The sequence below is a fragment of the Ambystoma mexicanum genome, chromosome 2p (genome assembly GCF_040938575.1).
Source record: "Ambystoma mexicanum isolate Mex_15411 chromosome 2p, UKY_AmexF1_1, whole genome shotgun sequence".
NCBI lineage: Eukaryota > Metazoa > Chordata > Amphibia > Caudata > Ambystomatidae > Ambystoma > Ambystoma mexicanum.
The window spans coordinates 1,378,493,294-1,378,516,693 of NC_090923.1; the positions used below are offsets into that span (position 1 = coordinate 1,378,493,294).

General features: G+C 46.0%; 1 protein-coding gene across 5 annotated transcripts in view; it reads left to right on the plus strand.

The window, feature by feature from the left end:
* The window catches only part of LOC138567511 (uncharacterized), a 530,120-nt gene that overhangs the window by 297,772 nt on the left and 208,948 nt on the right, over nucleotides 1–23,400 (plus strand). For all 5 annotated transcript variants that reach the window (XM_069645777.1, XM_069645778.1, XM_069645779.1 and 2 more), the window contains exon 7: nucleotides 18,283–18,390. In XM_069645777.1, the coding sequence (XP_069501878.1) occupies nucleotides 18,283–18,390 (108 nt within the window). The remainder of the gene's footprint in view (nucleotides 1–18,282; nucleotides 18,391–23,400) is intronic.

Below are 23,400 nucleotides of genomic sequence, written 5' to 3' on the forward strand. Positions count from 1 at the left end.
AGCCTCTGTAAAGAAGACATCCTGGAGGGGCGCAGCCACACAAGACTGCAGAATCAGTGGTGGCATGGTGGTGAGGAAACAGCTAGCTGGACGCTGGACGGCTGATGTGCTCACCACCTGGGGATCCCAGGTCGGGAATGAGGCAGGGACAGAAGAGTAACCGTCTCACCTGGTGGCGCGTCCACAAGGGAGCAGTGGTGGGCCTGGAGCCTAGTAACCGACCAAATCAAAAGGAGGACTATTTTAGGGTAATATAACTGTGTATTGCCCAATTTCGTTTTCACACTAATAATAACACAGTTATATCGATTTGTAGAGAGTTTTTCAAAGAAAGGCCAGTATGCCTAATTGCGCTTTCCGAATAGTCTCTTTTTGCACTTGTGGTGTGCTAAAAGACACATGCTCTGTCACCTTGACTTAGGCATGTGTTAACTGCCCCCCAAATGAAGATAAACATTAATTTTATTAGGTTTTCTCTGGGTAGGCAGGTGCAGATGCAAATTAGTTAAAATTGTGGAGAATTTTCTTCAGCGAAGGTCTCTCTTGAGGTAGGCTCGTAATACGGACTGAACTCTGCTCAGAGGTAAGCCCCCTGTAGTACACCTGGTTTAGCCACCCACCCCCCCCTCCCCTTGTTGTCAGACAAGCGGGCCCTAGTGGGCACCCGGGATGTCCTATATAAATGTTTGCTAAACGTGTAGCGACAACGCCGAGTGCGTGTCGCGCTAGACAGGAGATTTACTCAATTTGGTTATAACATTTAGGAACGCTTTGTACTGTCACCTTTCTGATCTGAAGTATTCAGATATCAAGTAAGACATTAATTATTGTCCTTTTGGCCCCCAGGTATCGGGCCGTCTCACCGTTTATGATTAAGTCGCCAAATCACACGGAGCGGGTAAGCCTTTTTCCCCTCTTGATGCAGTGTCTTCGAATAATTCGAAATGACAGCATGTGATATTTACAGCTGTTTTCCCTCTCTCTCTCTCTTCCCTCCTTCTTGTCACCCCGACAGGGAGAGGACTTCAAGAAATGCAGACAGAGCTGCTTTACGAGACTAACAACTGGCACACACCTGATGTCATGTATAATCCCTGATGAATGTGGCCCACTTATTTGCACCACAGAAACCGGTCGGCTAGGAGAACGACTCTAACCAAGTGCAAAAAACGTACCGCACAGTTTTTGTTCGTTCCATTCGGGGTTACCCTGTTATAAGTATCCAGGGACCCTCTCTTTATCTGAAGCGACCTACCTCAAGAGAGACCTTCGCTGAAGAAAATTCTCCACAATTTTAACTAATTTGCATCTGCACCTGTCTACCCAGAGAAAACCTAATAAAATTAATGTTTATCTTCATTTGGGGGGCAGTTAACACATGCCTAAGTCAAGGTGATAGAGCATGTGTCTTTTAGCACACCACAAGTGCAAAAAGAGACTATTCGGAAAGCGCAATTAGGCATACTGGCCTTTCTTTGAAAAACTCTCTACAAATCGATATAACTGTGCCTAGTAACCGACACCAAGACCATATTGCTGATGGGTGCCCAGATCCAGGAGCTCTGCATGAGAGGTACATTTGATTCATTTGATTCTGAGACACGCAACAGCAGGGAAGCGAATGCTCACGGTGAGAATGCACAATTGAGAGGTGCGAGCTTTGACTGTCAAGGCTGTGGCAGCTGACAAGGTTCCGGGAGCCTGATAAACCCGAGCATAAAGAAAGCGTGTGTGACCATAGGGTTTTGGAGAGCCCAGAGAAATTATGAACTGTCAAGGCTGGGAAAGCCGACCAGGTTATGGGGGCCTGATAAACGTGAACAGAGAGGAAGCAGTTCTATCAAAAGACTACAGGGCTTCGGAGTGCCCTGAAAAACTACGAGACTGCCAAGGTAAGGTTACAGAAGCCTGACAGACCCAAGGGGGCAGACGCCCTGTGCAAGCCAAGTTGCAACATAGAGTACATGGGGACTGTGAAGAGTCAGAGAACCATGAAACTTAACAATTGTAGAGAAAGAGAATCAGGAGGGTTTCAAGCACCCAGCCTAGGCAGGGGAACTTGTATGAGGAACCCCTACTTTTCCTGAGGAAGATGAAACCGTATGAAATACAACAGAACATACAGAAAGGTTATGAACTGTCTTTTGAGATACCAATGCACTTTTATATAAGCAACAGAACCTCCAGTAATTGGGCCAGCCAGAAGCAGAAGATGGAGGCCAATGCTCCGGCCACCTCCTTTTTGTTGTTTTCGTAAAGTGGTAGCGGAATAGGACTTGTACTAAGGGCTGTTTTTCTTTTAATGAGCACCATTCGTTTTAGTTTTCAGATAGGGAACTTCCGTCATAGAAATAGGGCAAGACAGGTGTTTTTCTTTTAATTTTAATAAACACCCCTGAACGTGTCAGTCCTTGATTCAAGTCCTTTCTCTGGTTCGCCACAGTCCCCTAAACGTTTTGCTGACTTGCTTGGTTTTCACTGTTTCCTTTGTTGCCAGAGGGAATGTAGTTCCTCTTCCATTGTAACACTTTTTCTGGTGTACTGCTATTAGGAGCCCATATGGCTAGTGGGGCAGGTGTGTGTCTTCTTTGTTTAGTGCAGTGCTGTGTAAGGAACTCATGGTAGCAACAGTAAAGACAGACACAAGTGTTCACAGTTCAAGGATGTTAATTAAACTGTATCGGTAGGTTGGAAAACGCCTATTCTAAACCTAAATCTAAGATGGGGCAAGCTTCAACCATCAAACAATAAGTCAGTACGAGTGGTTTCTTATCAAAATAAAAAAGGCCTATACTGAAAAACATATTGCCAATCCTTACGCTAACTAAATAAAGAAGTGTTGGATAATGTTCTTAAGAAAGAAGGAAGTGTTCACAAATAATAAGTCAGGATGCGGTAGTTGGGGCTCCCTTACCCACATTTTCAGCATGGGACAAGGTAGGATTCTGGAGCACAGCAAAAGCTTGAGCTTTCCTAGCACAAGCCAACAGTTCGGCTCTCAGCAATCAGGGACTTCAGTGGTTAAGTCTCTTTTCTACAAAAAGTCTCTTTCCTCCGAGGACCTGATGGGTTTTAAAATAAACAAATGTTCCTTTCTGTTTGTGCTTCGGGTGATGCCTTTTCACCCCTGGGTCCCCCTCTTCTGGGCCCTGGTCCACAAAATGTTCTTAGTAGTTATGTTTTCTTTCTTCCGAGGCCCTGACATGTTCAAAGTACACAACAAAAGTTCAACAAAAAGTTCTAGAGTTCTTCTCTGGTTGTATTTGGGTGATAGCTCTTCACCCCTTTGTATCCCTCTTTCGGGCTCAGATCGTACTCGACTATTCACCTCCCTCCTTCCGGTTCACTACAGCTTTCAATGCAATTTCCATCTGTGATATTGACAAATCTTAATGACCTTTTAAACAGTTCACTGTGAACATCTCTCTACCGGGTTGCCAACTTTGTCAATCAGTTCTCGTGATGCAGGATTCAGTTCCCTTAGCTTCCTAATCTTCTGTCGGTCAAAGACTTTCAACTGTACAGAGGATTTTACTGTACCCCTGTATGACCACTTTGACCCCCTTTGTGCCTTTCCCAAGACCTTCTGGTAACTGTAGTTTCAGCAATCAGATAATCGTCCAGAGTTTCTTGAGTGAGCACCCAAGTGGTGCCGGACTCCTCTGTTGATGGTTATCCCCCTTCTAGTATTAACAGTTCTTTGTATTCTTTCATAATTCAATTCGCTGTTTGCTACTTTCGTTCAATACAGTTTGGTTTCTTATCGGCTCGCCCCTCGACTCACCAGCTGTGACCAGCCGCTTGGCATTTCTTCTTTCTGGAGACAAGGTTGGTACCATGGAGACAAGCGTCTCTCCCTGGCTTGGTTATCTTCGGAGGAGGGTCTGGTGTACCGTTGACATCTGCTGCAACACACGGTGGCTTTTGTTCATAGTCTTACGATTCCTTCTGCAGAGGTTTCACAGACATTGGTCAGAAAGGTCAAGGTCACTTCTCCCCTTGTCAACCTTTCGGTTCATGCCGTCTTTCTCCTGCCCTTGAACTGCCATGCTGAGTTGGCTCTCTCAACGTGCGGTCTGCCAAAAACGCACACACCTGACGCTCCTGTCCTTTCCCCACAGAGATAAAGGGTGGATCACAAGCGCACAAGACGAGCGTCAAGTGTGTGCGTTTTTGGTCATTTGCCTGACTTTGCCTGACCCTTGTGTTGGGATATGTCAGGTAAATGGCTTGGGTGGTAGTCCGTCATCCTTTAGATATGCGAAAGTGTTTGCCGTCGGAAAAGGGGGTGGAGGGCTAGAGTGTTTCAGTATTCAATGTGGTAGGTTGGGGATAAGGTATTATAAGAAGTGGCATACCGCATCTCACCCGTCGGTGTCCCACTCCCACACCCCAAGGGCACCCCCATCTAGATGATCCTCCCTCACTGGTCCACCCCCAGAAACTAGATCCAATAGCAATGGCCGTGTCCTGGCCACCTGGATGGCAGATCCCCAGGAACCAGTCAAAGAGACACCTTCAGGTTTCTCACAACTGGTATCCTTTCCCTTGCTTTTAATAGAGGGGACTGCAGGTGATTCTATCTCCCTTGTGCTGGCATTTGTGAGGGAAACATGAGTTTTCTTCTACGCAGTGTTCCTGGTAGTGAGGGAAGGACATGGTCTCTGTAAGGGTACTGTACCAGTACATTAACTGTATGGGTAAGGACTGGGCTGCCTGCTGCTACTGTGGATATTGTCACACTTCGCCTCGAATCTCACCTGTTTATCCTTTGAGGTCTTGGTCAGGGATTTTTCTTTCTTCCGGACTACTCGGGTTTTGTATAAACACGGGCGAGTGTCCTCTGTCGCCAGTGTGCAGGTAGGTATCCGTCCGTAGATATGCAGGCGTTCAGAACTCCAGAGAGGATCAGGTAAGAAGTCCCGGGAGGAAGGAAACCAGGAAGAAACTGGAACTCGTACTATTAACAGGTAAGGTACGAGTGCACAATGGCCTAGGAATGAACCACAGGGTGGAGGACTGGTTCACAAGCGGTAAGCGCAGATGGAGCCTGGAAGGAGTAGTAAGCGGTAACAAGGGAGATAGCACGGCGAAGAGGAAAAAGTTTGACACACACTTTCCGGAAGTTCGGAAAGGTAGCGTTGAGACGCGCAGAGCCGTGGGGCGCTTCTATTTTCTAGGAGATGGCAAATCCGTGGAAACACTAGAGCGGTACCCTTGCACTGGCGTCGGCCATGTTGGAATTATGCTCGAAAGGATGTTGCGGTGTCTTTTGGACCACGTAGTCCAGAAAGGGCTGAAACGACGAATCATGACAGCATGCCCCCTCTTAAACTGGGATCCACCTGGTTTGCCTGGATGGATTAAGTGGAATCGCCGTAGCAAACGTGGGGGGGGGGCATTCATGTTGGACATTGGTTCCCAAGTACGTTCGCTGGGTGGATATCCTTTCCATTCTACTAAATATTGCAGTCAACCCCTTCTATATCTGGAATCACATATCCTGGAAACTTCATATTCGACTTGCTCATTGTTAAGTATGGGGGTAGGTCGAGGAGTAGTCCTGGTGGTCTGAGAATAAGCTTTAAGCAAGGATGTGTGAAAAACGGGATGGATTTTCTTCCATGAATCTGGTAATTGTAGTCGGACGGCTACAGGGTTAATTATCTTTTTTACCAAAAAAGGCCCATAGAAACATGGAGCCAACTTGTTGGGTCTTAGGTATCGAGGTAAGAGTCTAGAAGAAAGCCAGACCTTGTCACTGATGGCATACATCGGACGGGTCTCCTCCTGGTATCAGCATATCGTTTGATGTCCATCCTGGCCTTTTCCAAATGTCCTTTCACATCTTTGTGTACAGTGACCAAATGCTCTATCCAGGAATCAACCGATGGAACCGGGTTGGAGTGAGGCAGGAGTGTAGGCAGAACAGATAGATGGAATCCTTGAGAGCAAAAGAAAGGGCTGTCTAATGGCAGAATGGTCAGAGGTGTTATAAGCAAATTCAGCCATTGGTATCAAAACAGACCAATCATCCTGGACCTTGGAGGCAAAGCATCGTAGGTATTGTTCAAGAGTCTGATTTACTTGTTCGGTTATCCCGTTGGTTTGAGGATGATATCCTCAAGACAAGGCACGTTGAATACCCAACACCTTGCACAAGTACTTCAAGAACTGACAAATATATTGAGGGACGCGGTCAGAAATGATTTTGGAAGGGAGGCCATGAAGTCTGAAGATGTGGTTTAAGAAAATTCCTGCCATTTCTTGTGCTGATGATAGCTTATCCAAGGGAATGAAATGGGCCATATGGGAGAACAGGTCAATGGTAACCATTATGGTTGTAAAATCCTTGGACTGAGGTAATTCCACAATGAAGTTGGTGGCAATTATCTCCCAAGGTCGATCCGGTACTGCAGGTTGATGCAGAAGACCAGCTGGTTTTTTATTGTCACACTTATTCTGACTGCAGACAGCGCAGGCTTGGATGTATGCTTTTATATCATCGGCCATTCTAAGCCACCAAAAGTTCCTCTGAATGAGTCGGAGAGTTGCCGTAATGCTCCGATGCCCGGAATGATAGGTGTCATGACAGAGGTTTGTTATCTTGAATCTCAAATCTTGTGTAGGTATAACCAGACACTTGTCCTTGAAAAGGTAACCGTCTTTAGCAGTGAGAACCCATCTGTTCGTCTCAGTGTATTCCTTCCAAAGATCAGAGAGTGGGGTCTCTGTGCGGATGTTATCCAATAGAGAATTGGCCTGGGCAATAAAAACAGACTCGGCAAACATCTTCAGAAGGGCACAGGTTTCATCAGGTTCATAATCAGGACTTCTGGATAATGCGTCGGCTGTTATGTTGATTGTTCCTGGTACATGGTGTATGTGAAACTGGTATTGGGCGAAAAAGAAGGCCCAGCGAGCCTGACGACTGTTTCTACACTCCAGGGACTGAAGGATCTGTAAATTCCGATGATCAGTTCGAACTTGTACAGAAAACTTGGCACCCAAGAGCAGATGACGCCATTCAGTAAAAGCCTGTCGGATGGCAAGCAATTCCTTCTCCAGTACTGAGTAATGTGTTTCGCTAGAACTCAAAGTACGAGGTAAATATGCAATGGGATGTTCTTCCTTGTCTTCAGATTATTTTTTTAGAACTGCCCCTATGATGTAATCCGAGGCATCAGTTTCCACCAGGAAGGGTTTGTTGATGTCAGGTTGAGCCAGGATGGGTCTTTGAGGGAATCTTTGTTTTAGTTCTTGAAAGGCGGATTCTTGGTCTGTCGACCAGTTGAAAGGAACATCTTTCTTCAGCAATGCAACTACAGGCTGTACAATGGCAGAACATGTAGGGATGAATTTCCTATAAAAGTTTGCAAGTCCCAGGAAGGATTGTATATGTTTTACTGATGTGGGAGCCGGCCATGAAAGGATTGAGTCAACTTTGGCAGGATCCATTTCTATTCCTTGAGAACCTAAGACGATAATGAACAGTAGGAACATGGAAAATACACTTCTCTGGCTTAGCCAGCAGTTTATTCTCTCGTAAGCGTTGTAAGACCAGATACACATGTTCTTGATGTGTTATGGGATCCTTGGAATAAATCAGAATGTCGTCCAGATAAATGATAACAAAAAGGAATAGCATGTCTGAGAATACTCTGTCCATAAAGCGCTGGAAAACTGCTGCAGCGTTGGTTAAACCGAATGGCATCACTAGATATTCGAAATGTCCGAAGGGTGTCTTGAAGGCAGTCTTTCACTCATCACCTTCCTTTATTCGGATCAGATGGTACGCACCCCGTAGATCAAGTTTGGTAATTATAACGCGCCGCATACTGCTTCCAGGATATCTGAAATTAACGGCAGCAATGGATAACGGTCCTTTCGAGTGTACTGATTAAGACCCTGGTAGTCAGGCAGGGTCGGAGTTCCTTTGTATCTTTCTTGGGTACAAAAAATAAGGATGCCCCTGCAGGGGACTTAGAAGGGCGAATGGTTCCATTGGCGAGATTGGTGTCCAAGTATTCACGTAGAGCTCTTTTCTCAGGTTCAGAAAGTATGAACATCCTTCCAAATGGTATAACTGCAGTTTCCTCAGTGTCGATAGCACAGTCTTCAGGGCGATGGGGAGGTAATGCTTGAACAATATCTGATGAGAATACATCTAAGAATTGTTGGTATTCCTCAGGCACCTGGCTAATGTTGGACACACTAATGGATGATTTCTTGGAATCCAGGGTTTCTGAGGAAATGGGTTGCATATCCTGGGACAGGCAATGTGATAGACAATATTCAGAGCCTAGAAACAAGGAACCTGCTGCCAAATTGATTTATTGGTTGTGTTTTTGGAGCCAAGGCATACCTAAAACCATCGGGTAATGGGCTGTTTTTATTATGTCGAAATGCAGTGTCTCCTGGTGGTTGTTTATTGACAGTAACAGTTCCTTAGTTTGCTGAGTTATGGGTCCCGAAGATAATGGTTTCCCATCGATTCCTTCGACTGACAATATGATGTCCTTGGATTCTATGGGAATATGGTGTTTCAGAGCCCACTCAGGGTCCAGAAAAATACCCATTGCTCCACAATCTACCAGGGCCAGGACGTAGTGCTTCTCCTTATTGGTGGTTGACAGGAACACCTGAAGAATCACCAAGCTATTCGAGGGTTGACTGCTTTCGCATGGAGAAGATTCAGAGCTTTTACCTTTCTCCCGATGCTGGGCTCCGTTCAAGATAGGGAGCTGGCGTCTCCCGAATGCTGAGGTGGAGCTATTGGGCAATTTCTTACGAGGTGTTTGTCAGAAGCACAATACATACACAGTCCGGTATTGATTCGACAAGTTTTTTCCTGTGGAGAAATGGGTCCCCGTGAAGAACCAAGTTGCATAGGCTCAGGATCTGGCGAATGAGTAGGAACTGTCTCCTTCGGACTAGGATAATCCAAGGGAACCCTTGCTGGTAATGACTGTGTCTTTTTCTTTTCTGCCTTTCTTTCCTGGATACAGAAGTCGATTTGTAAAGACAAATCCAACAAAGCCTGGAAGGAACTTGGGCGTGCCACTCTGGCCAGTTCATCCTTGATCTCGTCATTCAAGCCTCGACGAAATAACGTGAAACAAGCTTCTGGAGTCCAATCTTCCTCCTTGGCCAATTGTTTGAAACGGGTAAGATAAGACAACATATCTTGAGTGCCTTGTTGGAATTCCAATAATTTCTCTTGCGCACTGTATACTTGTTCTGGGTGGTCAAGCAGTGTTTTAAAGGCATCCACAAATCCCTCATAGTTGTCCAGGAGCGGGTCTCCTGAATTCACTAAAGGAGTTGCCCAGGCCAATGAGTTTCCAGAAAGATGAGAGATTATGAATCCCACTTTAGCCATGGGTGTAGAGAAATAGTATGGTTTGAAGGTAAAGTGCACTAAACATGAATCAAGGAAGGAACGTAGTGCCTTGGTGTTTCCATCGTATTTGTCCACTATGCCCCCAACCATGGCACTTTCTTGGAATGCCGAATCCCTGGATAGCACAAGATGTTTCAATGCTGCATTTTCGGCTTTAAGGTTCTGCACTTCAGTTGTTAGCTCTTGCATTCCTCTCATGAGGTTCTGAACTGCGGCCCCCATATTTGTATCAATATCAATTCCTTGGCGTCTCAAACTGTCACACTTTGCCTCGAATCTCACCTGTTTATCCTTTGAGGTCTTGGTCAGGGATTTTTCTTTCTTCCGGACAACTCGGGTATTGTATAAACACGGGCGAGTGTCCTCTGTCGCCAGTGTGCAGGTATCCGTCTGTAGATATGCAGGCGTTCAGAACTCCAGGGAGGATCAGGTAAAAAGTCCCGGGAGGAAGGAAACCAGGAAGGAACTGGAACTCGTACCGTTAACAGGTAGGGTACGAGTGCACAATGGCCCGGGATTGAACCACAGGGAGGAGGACTGGTTCACAAGCGGTAAGCCCAGATGGAGACAATATTTGCCTGGAAGGAGTAGTAAGCGCTAACAAGGGAGATAGCATGGGGAAGAGGAAAAAGTTTGACACACACTTGCCGGAAGTTCGAAAAGTTAGCGTTGAGATGCGCAGAGCCACGGGGGCGCGTCTATTTTCTAGGCGATGGCAAATCCGTGGAAACACTAGAGCGGTACCCTTGCACTGGCATCGGCCAGGTTGGAATTATGCTTGTAAGGATGTTGCTGTGTTTTATGGACCACGTAGTCCAGAAAGGGCTGAAACGGCGAATCATGACAGATATTAAATGGGCAAGAAGTGTATGCTATCAAAGACTTCCCCCTTTTGGGGGTTTAAAACACTTCTGTGTGCTAGCCCAGTCTACCCCATTATCTTCCTGATTCCAGATCTGTAAGCATGTTTTTCAATAATCACTGATTTGGTATTTATCAACTTTTAATATTGTATTGTATATACATGCAATTGAAGTACCAGAGAGGCATCCACTCAGAAAAACGCTGGAGTATATATTTGACCAACTTTTAACATTATATTTTACAGATATGGAAATCAAGCATGTTCGAGGCAACCACTCAGAAAAACTGTTGTAGTCTATAATAGATTAACTGTGCCTTCTCACTGTTTTTCTTACTCAAGCCACTTATTGCTTTGGCTGCCCCCAACTTTAACCCCAAACCATTTATCAGCACAGATGCCTGCTGAGTGTAACGCCAAACATCCATTCACAAATTGATTGGCAATCATTGGTAGCCTCAGTCTCTGCAATGTCTTTGGGGGCAGGAGGGGAGAAATGATAAGCATTTATTTCACATGAAACTAAAGTGGAGGTGCTGGTTGGATAGCATACAGCCCCAGATTGGTGGGGCAAGTCTGTGTTACCTGACCCAGAATCATCCACTAAATTAGGGCCTATTGAAGGCAGATTACTTAAGGCAATAACAGGGAGTGTGTTAAAGTTAAGAGTGAATTGTGAGGGGTCAAAAATGAGAGACGGACATAAAGGTGTAGGCTTTTCAACATTCTCTATATTTATGAAAGCAAAAGCGGTGGGATGAACACCTGTTTGTCCCTATCCTAATGAGAAAGTCCCTAACTATAAAACTAAAGCTAAAGCAAACTGACCTTGTAGCCAAACTATGTCTTGCCCTCACACTAACTTGTACACAAAATTTGCAGGGCAAATGTCTCTGGTTCCTATTTGTCAAATAAGGGGTGTGAAAGAAAGTACAAAATAATTATTTCATCAAGGCATTCCTTATGTTCAGCAATGTACCAGCATCCTTGCCAGACTGACAGACTACAACTCTTTCTGGGGCCTCTATGCCCGGCAGGTTTGATCTCCTGGGTGCAACAGCCCTGGAAAGCAGAGTTGTCATGGAAGCACTGGCACTGTTAGCAATGGTGCCGGCGCTTCTGAGTCCCCACGGGAAAGGGGACTTACCAAATGCACCACCTGACTTCCCACTCCGCCAGGACTTGTAATGTCCCGGTGGCATCAGGAAGTCAGATGGCGGATTCGGTGTTACTAGGACAGCAGCAACCCACCGGCAGCACCAGCGCCAATACTTGTAAGGCAACAGGGCAAATAAGCTTTAGAGCATAGAGAAACTTTAGAAGTAACAATCCTAACTTTAGAAGTCCAGCCTTACGATGAATGGAGCCTTGTGCTCAATTTTAGATGTGTGCGTGAAACTGCTCGGTCATGCGTAAAAGTCCCAGAGTATCCTTTAAGAGAGCTGGAACAAGTTAGGGTACGAATTCTGAAGGGGTGAAACGAGCTCCAAGAGTCAGGAGTGGGTCTGCTGCGATGAACAAAGCTATTCCCAAATTTCTGAGGGCTTTAGGAAGCAGAAGGCACCCAAGCCAATGAGAGGACCACAACGGATACTCTATGCGTAAAAGCATATGAATGAACAAGGGTAAGTGACTTCAGTACTCAGCACCCTTAGCTCGGTCTTGGTCCAAACATTGCAGGCATGTAAGCGGTTGTTGGAGGTTGGATTTCCCGCCCTCGGTTCGGCTTCAAAGTGCACAGGCGCTGCGGGTGCAGATGTAGGTCTGGTATAGAACAGGAGCTGTAATTCTCGATCCGGGTGATGAAGAAAGAAAACACTGATGCAGCTGGTCTTGGCACAAGAAGGAACGCAGGAAACTCACCTTCAGCGACTGTCACTGTAGCACAGTTACACAGGGGCTGCCAACTCTCGTGCTCTGATGCAGCCTTCTATCTCGCGCCCCAAAGCGGCGGGGACGACGAAATTCGGGTCAAGGGTCCTTTGCAGTGCAAGCTAGGATGTCCCAAAGTCTCAAGTGAACACTCGATGCAGCAACACTCCTGCACGGTTGCCAAGGATTGAGCTGGATGGCCCAGAGATACTTCCGAACAGGCTCTTTTGCAGGGCAACAAGCAGGCGTCGAGAGCGTATAGTCCCACCACACCAAAGGTTTGAAGCACCTTCGCAGTCTTCTGAGACAGAGCGCAAATCAGGCCTCCACCGGGACAAATACGGGACTCAGGTGCCAACTGTCTTCTGCGTGTCTCAGGATCTTTCTTTGTTCTGATCGGCTCTTCCGGATACTTGGCTCCATCCACAGGTCGGTCCTGACCTGTTGCTGATCTGCTGGTCTGCATTCAGGACCCCTCTTCACATCCAAAGTCCAACGAGTGCTCGAACCTGGTCACCAATGGGAAGATCTGCCCTTGCGTGCACACCAGCAGTGGTCCAATCAGGGACTACTGGGGTTCTCATTTTCTCGTGCACACCAGACATCCTGGCACCATTAGTGTCGATTGGGATCAGACAGTCCCAACCCACTTCCTGGGTACTCACACACGTGACCTGCCGGAGCCTGTGAAAGAAGTGGCTTACGTGGGCAACTGTATTCCCAAATAAGGATTTCCTGGGTCAGGAAGACTAGGGGGAAGGCTTAAGGACAAAATGGCCAAAGGAACAGACAAAGGACCTTGTGGCACGGCCATGACTGATACTAGCCACAGTCATGAGCCAAACGTGGTAAGCGTGGTATGACTAGGTAAAAAGTTGTTAAAACACAAAGGGCCTCATCACGAGTTGGGCGATAGCCCACAAATGCGGCGTTAAGGGCTGGCCCTATCACGAGTCTGCCGTGTTTACCCCCAGCTCAGGGCTGGGGGTAAACACACAGTAGAAATGCCAATTTTCAGTGCAATTAAGGCCACCGGTATTACCGCACACTAATTGTGCCGAAAATTCCCCATTGGGTCCAGTGGACCCAATGGGGAATGGGGACTTTCAGTTAGCGCCCAACCCGTGATCCGGCAGTAATGCCGCAGGACCAGTGGGCGCTAACGCTAATAAAGTCGGGTGATATTACATACAGCCCAACTCGTGATGAGGCCTAAAGAAAAGCTTCTGCTGCCACCATTCCATTCTTAGGCACATTGTACAATCACCAACAAAAATCCTTAGAAGTTGACTAGGGTCAGAAAACACAAGGACCCCATTGTGGTATAGTAATGTACGTTGCGCAATGATAACATGTTACCAAAGATGGCAACAGAGTCGGAAGACTAAGAGAAACAAAGTTTCTCAGTGCTGACAGCCTGAAGGATGTGTCAGTTTACCCGTTACAATTAGCAAAAGCCCAGTGAATTGCAGCTGAAGTGTGTGCTCCACTGTAAAATGTCAGGTCAGGATACTGTAACAAAAGCAGAATGTTTGGGGGCACATACATATGGAGGGAAAGTTGCATTCAGAGAAATCTTTCCTAACACAGCTCAAGCAAATTCATTATTTTCTTGGCTTCTCAGGGCAATGTGGGTTTGAATACTTGTTGAAATAGTAATTGTTAGTTAGGAGAAGTTGTGTGAACATTGTCTACAACACCTGGCTCCTATTTACAATAAATCATCAATGTTTGACCCATTTTGGTTTTAGGGAGACTGGGAGAATCATGTGTCTCTATTACTGGAGTCACCACTTCCCCCCGATATTTGACTCCTCCCTTATGATACCACCCCCAGCGTTAGGATCAGGTAGCGGCTGCCTTTCCTTGGCCATATGGGAGGAGACCACTACCGGGATTCCGGGGGCGATTCCATAGGATTCATCACAGAATGCACCGTTTTACTGTAAAAGCAGTCAGAGGTGAAATAATTCAAGCGTGGATGTGTCAGAGGAGGACTAACAAAAGGTCAAATGTGTGTGTCACGCTATCAGTGATGCAGTATTTCAGCAATAACGAAAAACAATGGTTCTGAATGTGTTGTCAGTATGGGGAAATGGGAACACTGTACTGTACGATGGAGAGCTGGATATACAGTGATTTTATTACCCAGATTAAAGATAATCTCATCTATACTTGAAATATCTTTGACATACAATGCACTCATTCCCCCAATACACCGTTCTATGTCTTGGTGACCGGTCTCTGGCTTGAGGCAAGGGTCAGTTCATGCAGATGCAAACTATACTGCCGTTTAGTCATGTTTTTGTTACTTTTCTAACAGTATAATGCGAAAAAGAAACAGGCACCCTTGGAGCAGCAATGAGCCGTACTGCAATATGGTGCAATGTGATTATCATTTTGTAGATGAGGCATTGTAATGTAGGGGGATGGGTTGATGCTCAGCTACTCTTCTCCAGGCTTCATCTTCATGGTATTGGTTGTGAAACTGAGTTTGACTATCACATCCTCCAGTTCCATTTGGAATTGTCCTTTTTTTAAATGTGTAACTGTGGTTACTCTTAATTATATTCATGCGCCAAAAAGAAAGAAAAAAATACTCAATTCTTGGTGATCATAGATTTTGTATTAATTTGATATTTGCCCTATGTAATGACACATGTTTCGACGGTTACCCCCGTCTTTTTCAAATCAGGGCTTCAATAGTTATAAACCAAAAAAATGTATATATATAAGAAGAAAAGATAAAATAAAATAAAATAAGTCAACCATGGATTAAGTGAAATACACCATAAACAGATACCCACATTGTTCAAAGCGATGTTAGTACATATTTCCAAAATGCAAAACAATGTATTCAGTCACATTTCCAAAATGTTAAATGTACATTTTCCAAAATGAGGTTGACATGGAGGGAGGGGTGATGGGTAGGATGGTTAAGGGTATAAGATGAGAGAAAGAAAACATGAAAGATCTTCATTAGTTAATGTTGAACACATCTTATTGAATCTCCTCTTATTCTGACACATCATTTTCACTCTGTCAGATCTGAGCTTACCCAAATTGTGTTGATTGTCCATATCAATATTCTTACAGCTTGTGTGGCAAGTCATGGGATGAATCCCAACCTAATATATAAAGAGTATGTTAGCACTTAGCTTGCATTATTGCTACTCTGCCAAATGTACATAATGCCTTAAATTCTGCGTTACTTTTCGTTTTGATTAATTTCATTGATTATGGTGACTAATTCACATGAACTAAACATTGCAAGGTTAATGTTCCTTCTAACGTGGCAGGAGTGCGAGTATAAAGCGAGTGTTTTATGCGAGTTAAGGAATTTCATTCACGTTATATTGACATTGCAAGATTGTGGTTTCTTACGAGTGGAGCCAGTGCGAATATTGATAGTGAGCGAGTGTTCTATGCGAGTTCAAGATTTCAATTGAGGTCTGACCAATGCGCATTGATTTAGAACCAAACGTGAGTATTATTTATCCTGCATATAGTCACAGTCATTAGATTTCTCAGAGGTACATCACACGTGATTTCTCGTGCGACTGAGATGCTGTTCTATTCATGTGACATGCAGCAAGGGTTTACCTGAAAATTACATGTGTTCCTTGTCCATGCTTTTCAGTCCGTGTTCAACTCGTGAACTGAAACACAACCTATTTTGTTGTTCCTGCGGTTGCCAAGCAACCACCAAAGTCATATTTCCCTGTTTTCATCGGCCGCCATCTTTTGGGATGAAATACGAGCTTCTTACGCTACAGGATAGTCAAAAAAGTAATTATCCATTTTCTGAGGCACTAAACAAGTTATAAATGTAGTACACCCATCTGACTCTACAGTTTGAATGTAGGACTTTGGCGGTTGCTTGGCAACCGCAGGAACAACAAAATAGGTTTTGTTTCAGTTGCCGAGTTGAGCGTGGACTGAAAAGCACAGACAAGGAACGCACGTAATTTTCAGGTAAACCCTTGCTGCATGTCACACGAATAGAACAGTATCTCAGTCGCACGAGAAACCACGTGTAAGGTACCTCTGAGAAATCTAATGACTGTTACTATATGCGGGATAAATAATACTCGCGTTTGATTCTAAATCAATGCGCATTGGTCAGCGCTCATACAGACCTCAATTGAAATTCTTGAACTCGCATAGAACACTCGCTCACTATCAGTATTCGCACTCGCTCCACTCGTAAGGAACCACAATCTTCGCAATGTCAATATAACTTGTATAAAACACTCACTTTATACTCGCACTCACGCCACGTTAGAAGGAACCTTAACCTCGCAATGTTTAGTTCATATGAATTAGTCACCATAATCAATGAAATTAATCAAAACGAACAGTAACGCAGGACTTAAGGCATTATGTATATTTGGCAGAGTAGCAATAATGCAAGCTAAGTGCTAACATACTCTTTATTTATTAGGTTGGGATTCAACCCATGACTTGGCACACAAGCTGTAAGAATATTGATATGGACAATCAACACAATTTGGGTAAGCTCAGATCTGACAGAGTGAAAATGACGTGTCAGAATAAGAGGAGATTTAATAAGATGTGTTCAACATTTACTAATGAAGATGTTTTCATTTTTTCTTTCTCTCATCTTATACCCTTAACCATCCTACCCATCACCCCTCTCTCCATGTCAACCTAATTTTGGAAAATGTACATTTAACATTTTGTAAATGTGACTGAATACATTGTTTTGCATTTTGGAAACATCTACTAACATTGCTTTGAACAATGTGGGTATCTGTTTATGATGTATTTCACTTAATCCATGGTTGACTTATTTTATTTTATCTTTTCTTCTTATATATAATTTGTTTTGGTTTATAACTATTGAAGCCCTGATTTGAAAAAGACAGGGGTAACCATCGAAACACGTGTCATCACATAGGGCAAATATCAAATTAATACAAAATCTATGATCACCAAGAATTGAATAATTATTTCCTTCTTTTTGGCGCATGAATATAATTAAGAGTAATCACAGTTACAGTATCCTATGTGGACGGAGTCGAGGAACCAGTCTATTCCGCTGTTACTATTTTTCATGCGACTCTGAAACTTTCTCAACAACAAAGAGGGCGCAGAGGTCCACTCTTTAGTACCCTTGTGAAAGGTTCCTCAAGGATTAAGCAACTTTTTTTAAATGTACCTTTGTGTTTTGTTTTGATTTCTTAAAACAATTAAAATACAAATAACAATGAAAATAATAAACATAATACTAATAGTTAGAGTACAGATAAATGATACAGTTGGCATTGCAGTTTATGTTGCTTGGAGTAGCAACTAGCCTTGCAGTTTGGTTTGGCTGAGAGAGGTCTCTCAATTACTCTGCATGTAGTACACAAATAATCAGTCTAGCAGCCCAGGGATCAAATAGCATAGGTTTGGAACTGCTTGACAACCAAAGTCGTTTTTGAGTTTTGTGTAAAATAATAATCACAAACAGGTTGGAATGCCCTTTTTTAATGTATCTCCTTTGAATTTTTGGTTCAGTTTTTCGATCATGGCAACTCCCAACACAACTTGCTTAGCACATTACTTTTTTGCATATTTCAATGGTGTCCTCTTATTGAAATGGAATCTATGGTTTGGGCTGCCTTTTTTCATTTCTTAGTTTCTTACAGGACCCTTGTGTTTTGGTGGCTGTTTCCTGTGCCTAATTAAAAAGTAGCAATCAACACTGCACACATTCTCAAGCTCCATTTTCTGGTGCATTCATCCCAATCCCCAAAATCATAGATAATAAAACCACATTGGATAAATCAAAGCAGAAACAATACAAACATTTTAAGTAAATTCCACAAGTATAAAATTAATGATTTATTGAACGCTTTTCAAGCAACAACGATGATACAGAAATCCTGGGACCCAGTTGAGTGAGGGATCACACAGTTAATTATGTAATTGCCCAGTTAGTCACTAACTAACTGTGGTATTGTAGCTTAGTCATTTTCAGTAAATGTTAGTTTTACTTTTTTTATTTTCAGTTGCCATCATTCTTAATGCTATATCTACTGTGTAACATTTAATGTTTCGAGTTGTTTTTCATATTCACTTAATGAGCTCATGGTTGCATTTCATGCTCACATTTGTATGTTTCTTTCAATAACAGGACATACAGCTGTTATGCCAGAAGCGTCATTCAGCACAAAGAGGACTGAGACCTCTTCTACGGAGCCTCATCACTATGAGAAAAGAGAAAATGTCAGTAATTCCATAGGTGCGTATATATCATAACAAACACTAACAAACTTGGAATTGCAACTTCAATCCTCTAAGGGACGTACTGTTACACACGCATTGGCAGAAGTATTACTAGGCCACAATAGTTTCCACCTGTCTATTCACCAAACATGACTTTGGCAACATGTTCTTTGGCGTCTTTACTGGCGGATTTTGAACTGGCGAATGCACGGCCACTTTAAGGGATTTTGGCGCCCGTTATACAGACAAATCTGGGGTCTCTCCCCAAACAAAAATGATTAAGGGAACCAAGAATCTCTAGTTGTCCACACCCAGCCCTTCATTATAATCAGAGTCTACAGGTAGTTATGGTGCCCTATCAGTGGTTAAAATTAGCATGTGAACTTCCATCTGCCACCTTAATCCCTTCATCAGTATTATGGAATCAGAATAATAAACAAGTGGTATTTAAATTGCATTATTATCAGTCCAAGATGGGTACATACAGAATTCCTTTAAACAAAAGCTGCCACAAGGAACGTATACAGGCTGCAGCATAGATGCAATATACAGCTCAGTAGCTGTATGAAAAATGTACAGCTACCACAGCAACGACAAGAGATCTCCGACCAGCAACCTTACAGAATTTAGAAGTGCATAAGCATGGATAAAGGAGCTAGATTTGAAGAAAGGAGTGTGGTACAAATAAAATAGCATAGGCAGAGGATACAGATTAGAAGTTAAAAAGGTTCAGTTATCTCATAGACTGAGATTAGAAGTGGGTCCAAAATCGCATACTGTCAACAACATCTGCATGATATAAATAATTCAATTTATTTGCCTCTACTTTTGAGAAAAGTGGAAAATTCCAAAAAACAATATACACATCTGATTTTGTATTTGATTTTTGTGAATTGATTCATTGTTTCATATTTCTACATTGTGTTGCATATTGAATTGCAGATGTATTGTTGTTATGTATTTATCCAGCATTGGCACTTTATTGTGACTATGTATGACTATGGGCCTCATTACACGGACGGCGGTAAGGGTTAACGGTCACTGTTAATGGCAACGGTGACCGTTAACCCTTACCGCCGGGGGGCGTGGCTTGGACGGCCATGTAAGAGGTCGCACTCTGGAGGAGCTCCGCTGATCCTGTTTTGATCCTGATGGAGGGGCACGTCCACGGGGGCCGGCCGACGTTGGAAATCGATGTCCAGGTGTGTGAATGCCACCACTACATCCTGTGAAAGTTTGGGACGTCCAGAAGGCTCAGAAACCGAAATATTTGTGATTGACTGGGACGAGCCCTGGGCAGGCGGACTAGACAAAATGGCGGCGACACGTTGCGAACACTGAGGATCATGAAGTCAGTGTCGCGATCACGAGTGCTGGACCTTTGCGTCCCTTTGCTCGGAGACTAAAACACACGAGTGCCGCCTAGGACGCACGGTGGCCCAGCGAGCGGGAGTGTCGAACGGATGTGGCTGTAACGACAGGACCGTGGGCCCGGTGGTCGGAGTGCTCCGGGCGTGTTGGATGCCCCATGGTGTGGTGGGTCAGGCCTTGGACGTTGGGTGGCGTGACTCCCCCTCGGTGACTGGCGAGACGGGCCCCCGCCCGACTCATACAACATTATGACCACGAGAGGTGTTAAACCCAAGGCCAAACAGCCCACGATGGAGGCCTATGCCAAGTCCCCCCCAGGGGCGGAAGGAGGCAAGACCAAAGAGACCCCCGTGACGACCGCGGAGTCACCTGGCACGATACAGGAGGTGCTGGCGGCGATTGCGGACTTAAAAGTGTCATGGGAGTCCAAGCTGGGCCTCGCCATGAAAGAGCTACAGGAAGGCTTAAACCTCAAGATCGGTGCCGTCCAGGAGGAGGTGAATCTGCTTAGGCTGGATGTGAGGGCGGTCTCGGAACGCGCGGGGGCCATCGAGAAGGAGACGGCCACGAACACGGCAGATTGCGCTGCTCATAAAAAGGAGCTACACGCCCTTGTGCAACGGGTGGGCAACCTGGAGGACAGAGCGGAGCAGGCGGAGGGACGTGCCAGACGCAACAATATCCGTATCGTGGGCCTACCTGAAGGAACTGAAGGGCCTGACCCTACGGAATTTGTGGAATCCATGCTTTTGCAGGAGATTACCGGCGGGGTACTGACCCAGGGGTTTGCAGTTGAGAGAGCTCATAGGGCCCTAACCAGGAGGCCGCCTCCCGGGGCCCCCCCGCGACCGGTCATCGCGAAAATTCTGAACTACCGTGACCGCGAAAAGATTCTTGAATTCTTTCGAAAAGGGGGAACGATTGACAGAGGATCGGCCAAGATTACGGCCTACCCTGACTACACGCTACAAGTACAGCGGAGTCGGATGCACTTCGGAGCGGTGAAAAGGAGACTTCGTGAAGCTGGCCATCGCTATATGCTACTCTACCCGGCCAAATTGAAAGTCTTCTACAGAAGCAGATCCCTGTTTTTCGAAACACCAACTGAGGCGATGGACTGGCTAGACGCGCTGGGCAGTCCTCAAGAATTGGGCATCCAGGCAGAGACCACGGAAGATAAGTAGCTTGTGGCTGGGCCGCCTGGGGCAACGGGGCCAAGTCATTGGGACTTGAATATAGTCATTTGTACGATATGTGATGCGGATGATGTGGTACTGACTGGCTGGCCCGTAGGGCGTGCCTACCCGTGGTCACTTGATTGCGAGCTCCAAGAGGCTTCCTTTGTCCCCAATTGTAATATACCTAGTTAGTTAGGTCGCTGTTAGATCGGCGACGCCCCGCGGGGTCCTATTCCTTGTAAACGGGATAAGACCAGACGCGGGTGGGCCTGAGATCCAGGGATGGAGCTGGGCTTTTGTTGGGATGGGAGGGGTTGTTTGCTGTGGTGTGTAGTTGGAAAACAGGGAGGGGGGATGGGGATCAAGGGCGGAAGAGCTGGCGGAGTGTTAGACCAAGGGGGTATTGTGGGGAGGGCCGGGCTGAATACAGACCAAACCGATGGCATCGGATAGTCTTCGCATAGTTACCTGGAATGTCCGAGGCCTCAATAGTTACCTCAAGCGAAACAAAGTCATGCTATACCTGAAGAGGATGCGGATAGACATAGCCCTGCTACAAGAGACCCACCTCACCAGGGAGAAATTGGAGGTGGTTACAAGGAAGTGGAAGGGCAAGGTAGTGGGTGCCACGTACTCGGCGTATGCTAGAGGGGTCATCACCTGGGTGGCGCCGCATGTGCCGTTCCGGGTGCTCGACTCGGTAGTGGACCCGGAGGGTAGAATGGTGGCGATAACAGGACTCCTAGAAAACAGGGAAGTACACATCCTTAACCTGTATGCCCCCAATCATGATACTGCAGCCTACTTTAGATCCCTCTACGGCAAACTTGGCCCCTTGGTAGGGGGCGCGATGGTGTGGGGTGGGGACTTCAATTGTGTCTTAGATCCCAAAATTGACCGGTCCGCAGACACCAAAGGGAAAATGTCGCCGGCGGCCAAGGCGCTCGGGACATTGCTAGGAGATTTGAGACTGGTGGATGTGTGGAGGAGACTCCACCCCACGGAGAGGCAGTATTCGCATTATGCGGCGCCATACGACTCATATACGAGATTGGATTATGTGTTTGGAACTGCCGAGATAGCGGGCGAAATAGTGGAGGCGGAATACAAAGCTCGAGTATTGTCGGACCATTCGCCCCTGGTGGTAGAGTGGCGACACCAACCCCCTAGGCCTCGGGTCCCCACATGGAGACTCCGGGCGGAAGCACTGCAGGATGAGGGTTTCCGGGAGGACCTGAGGGTTGCCATCGGGGAATATTTCGAGATAAACACGGGCAGTGTGCGTTCTACGGGAACTCTGTGGGAGGCCTTTAAGGTAGTGGTGCGCGGAGTGGCCATCTCTAAATCCAAGGGACTTCAAGGGGGTATCGAGAGGGAGCTTCAGGACACCGAAAGGGAACTGGAGAGCCTGGCTCGTCTTGAGAATGCCACTCAGGTAGACAAGACAAGGATGAGAGACCTTCAGGTGGCGTGCAGCGCTCTTTGGGACAGACTATGTAGACTGAACCATAGGAAATACACTGAGAGGCTGCACGCGGGGGGCGACAAGCCAGGCAGACTGTTAGCATGGCTGTACAAGAGTGAGTCCCCCCGAGCGGTTATCCATGAGATCCGTGGTGAGGACGGTGGTCTTCGCAACACTCAGGATGGGGTGAACGAGGAATTCCTCAAGTTCTACAAACGTTTGTATGAGGACACTGGGGAGGACAGGAGCCAGGACATCCTGAACACACTGGAAGACATTGGTCTTCCCACCCTAGACGACCTGGAGCAGGAGGAACTGGACGCCCCTATCACTTCTGATGAGCTGGAGGTGGTGATCCGGGGCCTCCCCACGTGTAAGGCACCTGGGGCGGATGGCCTGCCTGGTGAGTTTTACAAGGCGTACGTGCAGGAGCTGCTGCAGCCACTGCTGGCCTTGTTTAACGAGGCATACGAACAGGGGGAACTCCCGTTGTCCCTCCGCGAGGCCATGATTGTCCCATTACTGAAACCAGGCAAGGCGGCTGTTGAGTGTGGATCTTATAGACCTCTGTCCTTGCTAAACCAGGATAGCAAAATACTCACGGCGGTGCTGGCCAACAGGTTGAAGAAGGTGATTGGCAGGCTGATCCACCCGGATCAAACGGGATATGTCCCAGGCAGGAATATCAGTGATAACCATAGGAGGCTGCACCATGTTATCGACCATACTAAGGATGACACGGGCGAGATGGCGGTAGTATCGCTGGATGCGGTCAAGGCCTTCGATTCAGTGAGATGGCCTTGGCTGAAAGCGGCCCTGCAGGGATACGGCGTGGGCGCTGGTTATATCAGATGGGTCCAGTTGTTATATAGCAGCCCGGTGGCTAGGGTCAAGACTGGGGCCACAGTCTCGGATGCCTGGCAGCTTAGCAGGGGGACCAGGCAGGGATGCCCGTGGTCACCCATGTTATATATACTTGCGCTGGAACCGCTGGCGATATGCCTGCGGCAAC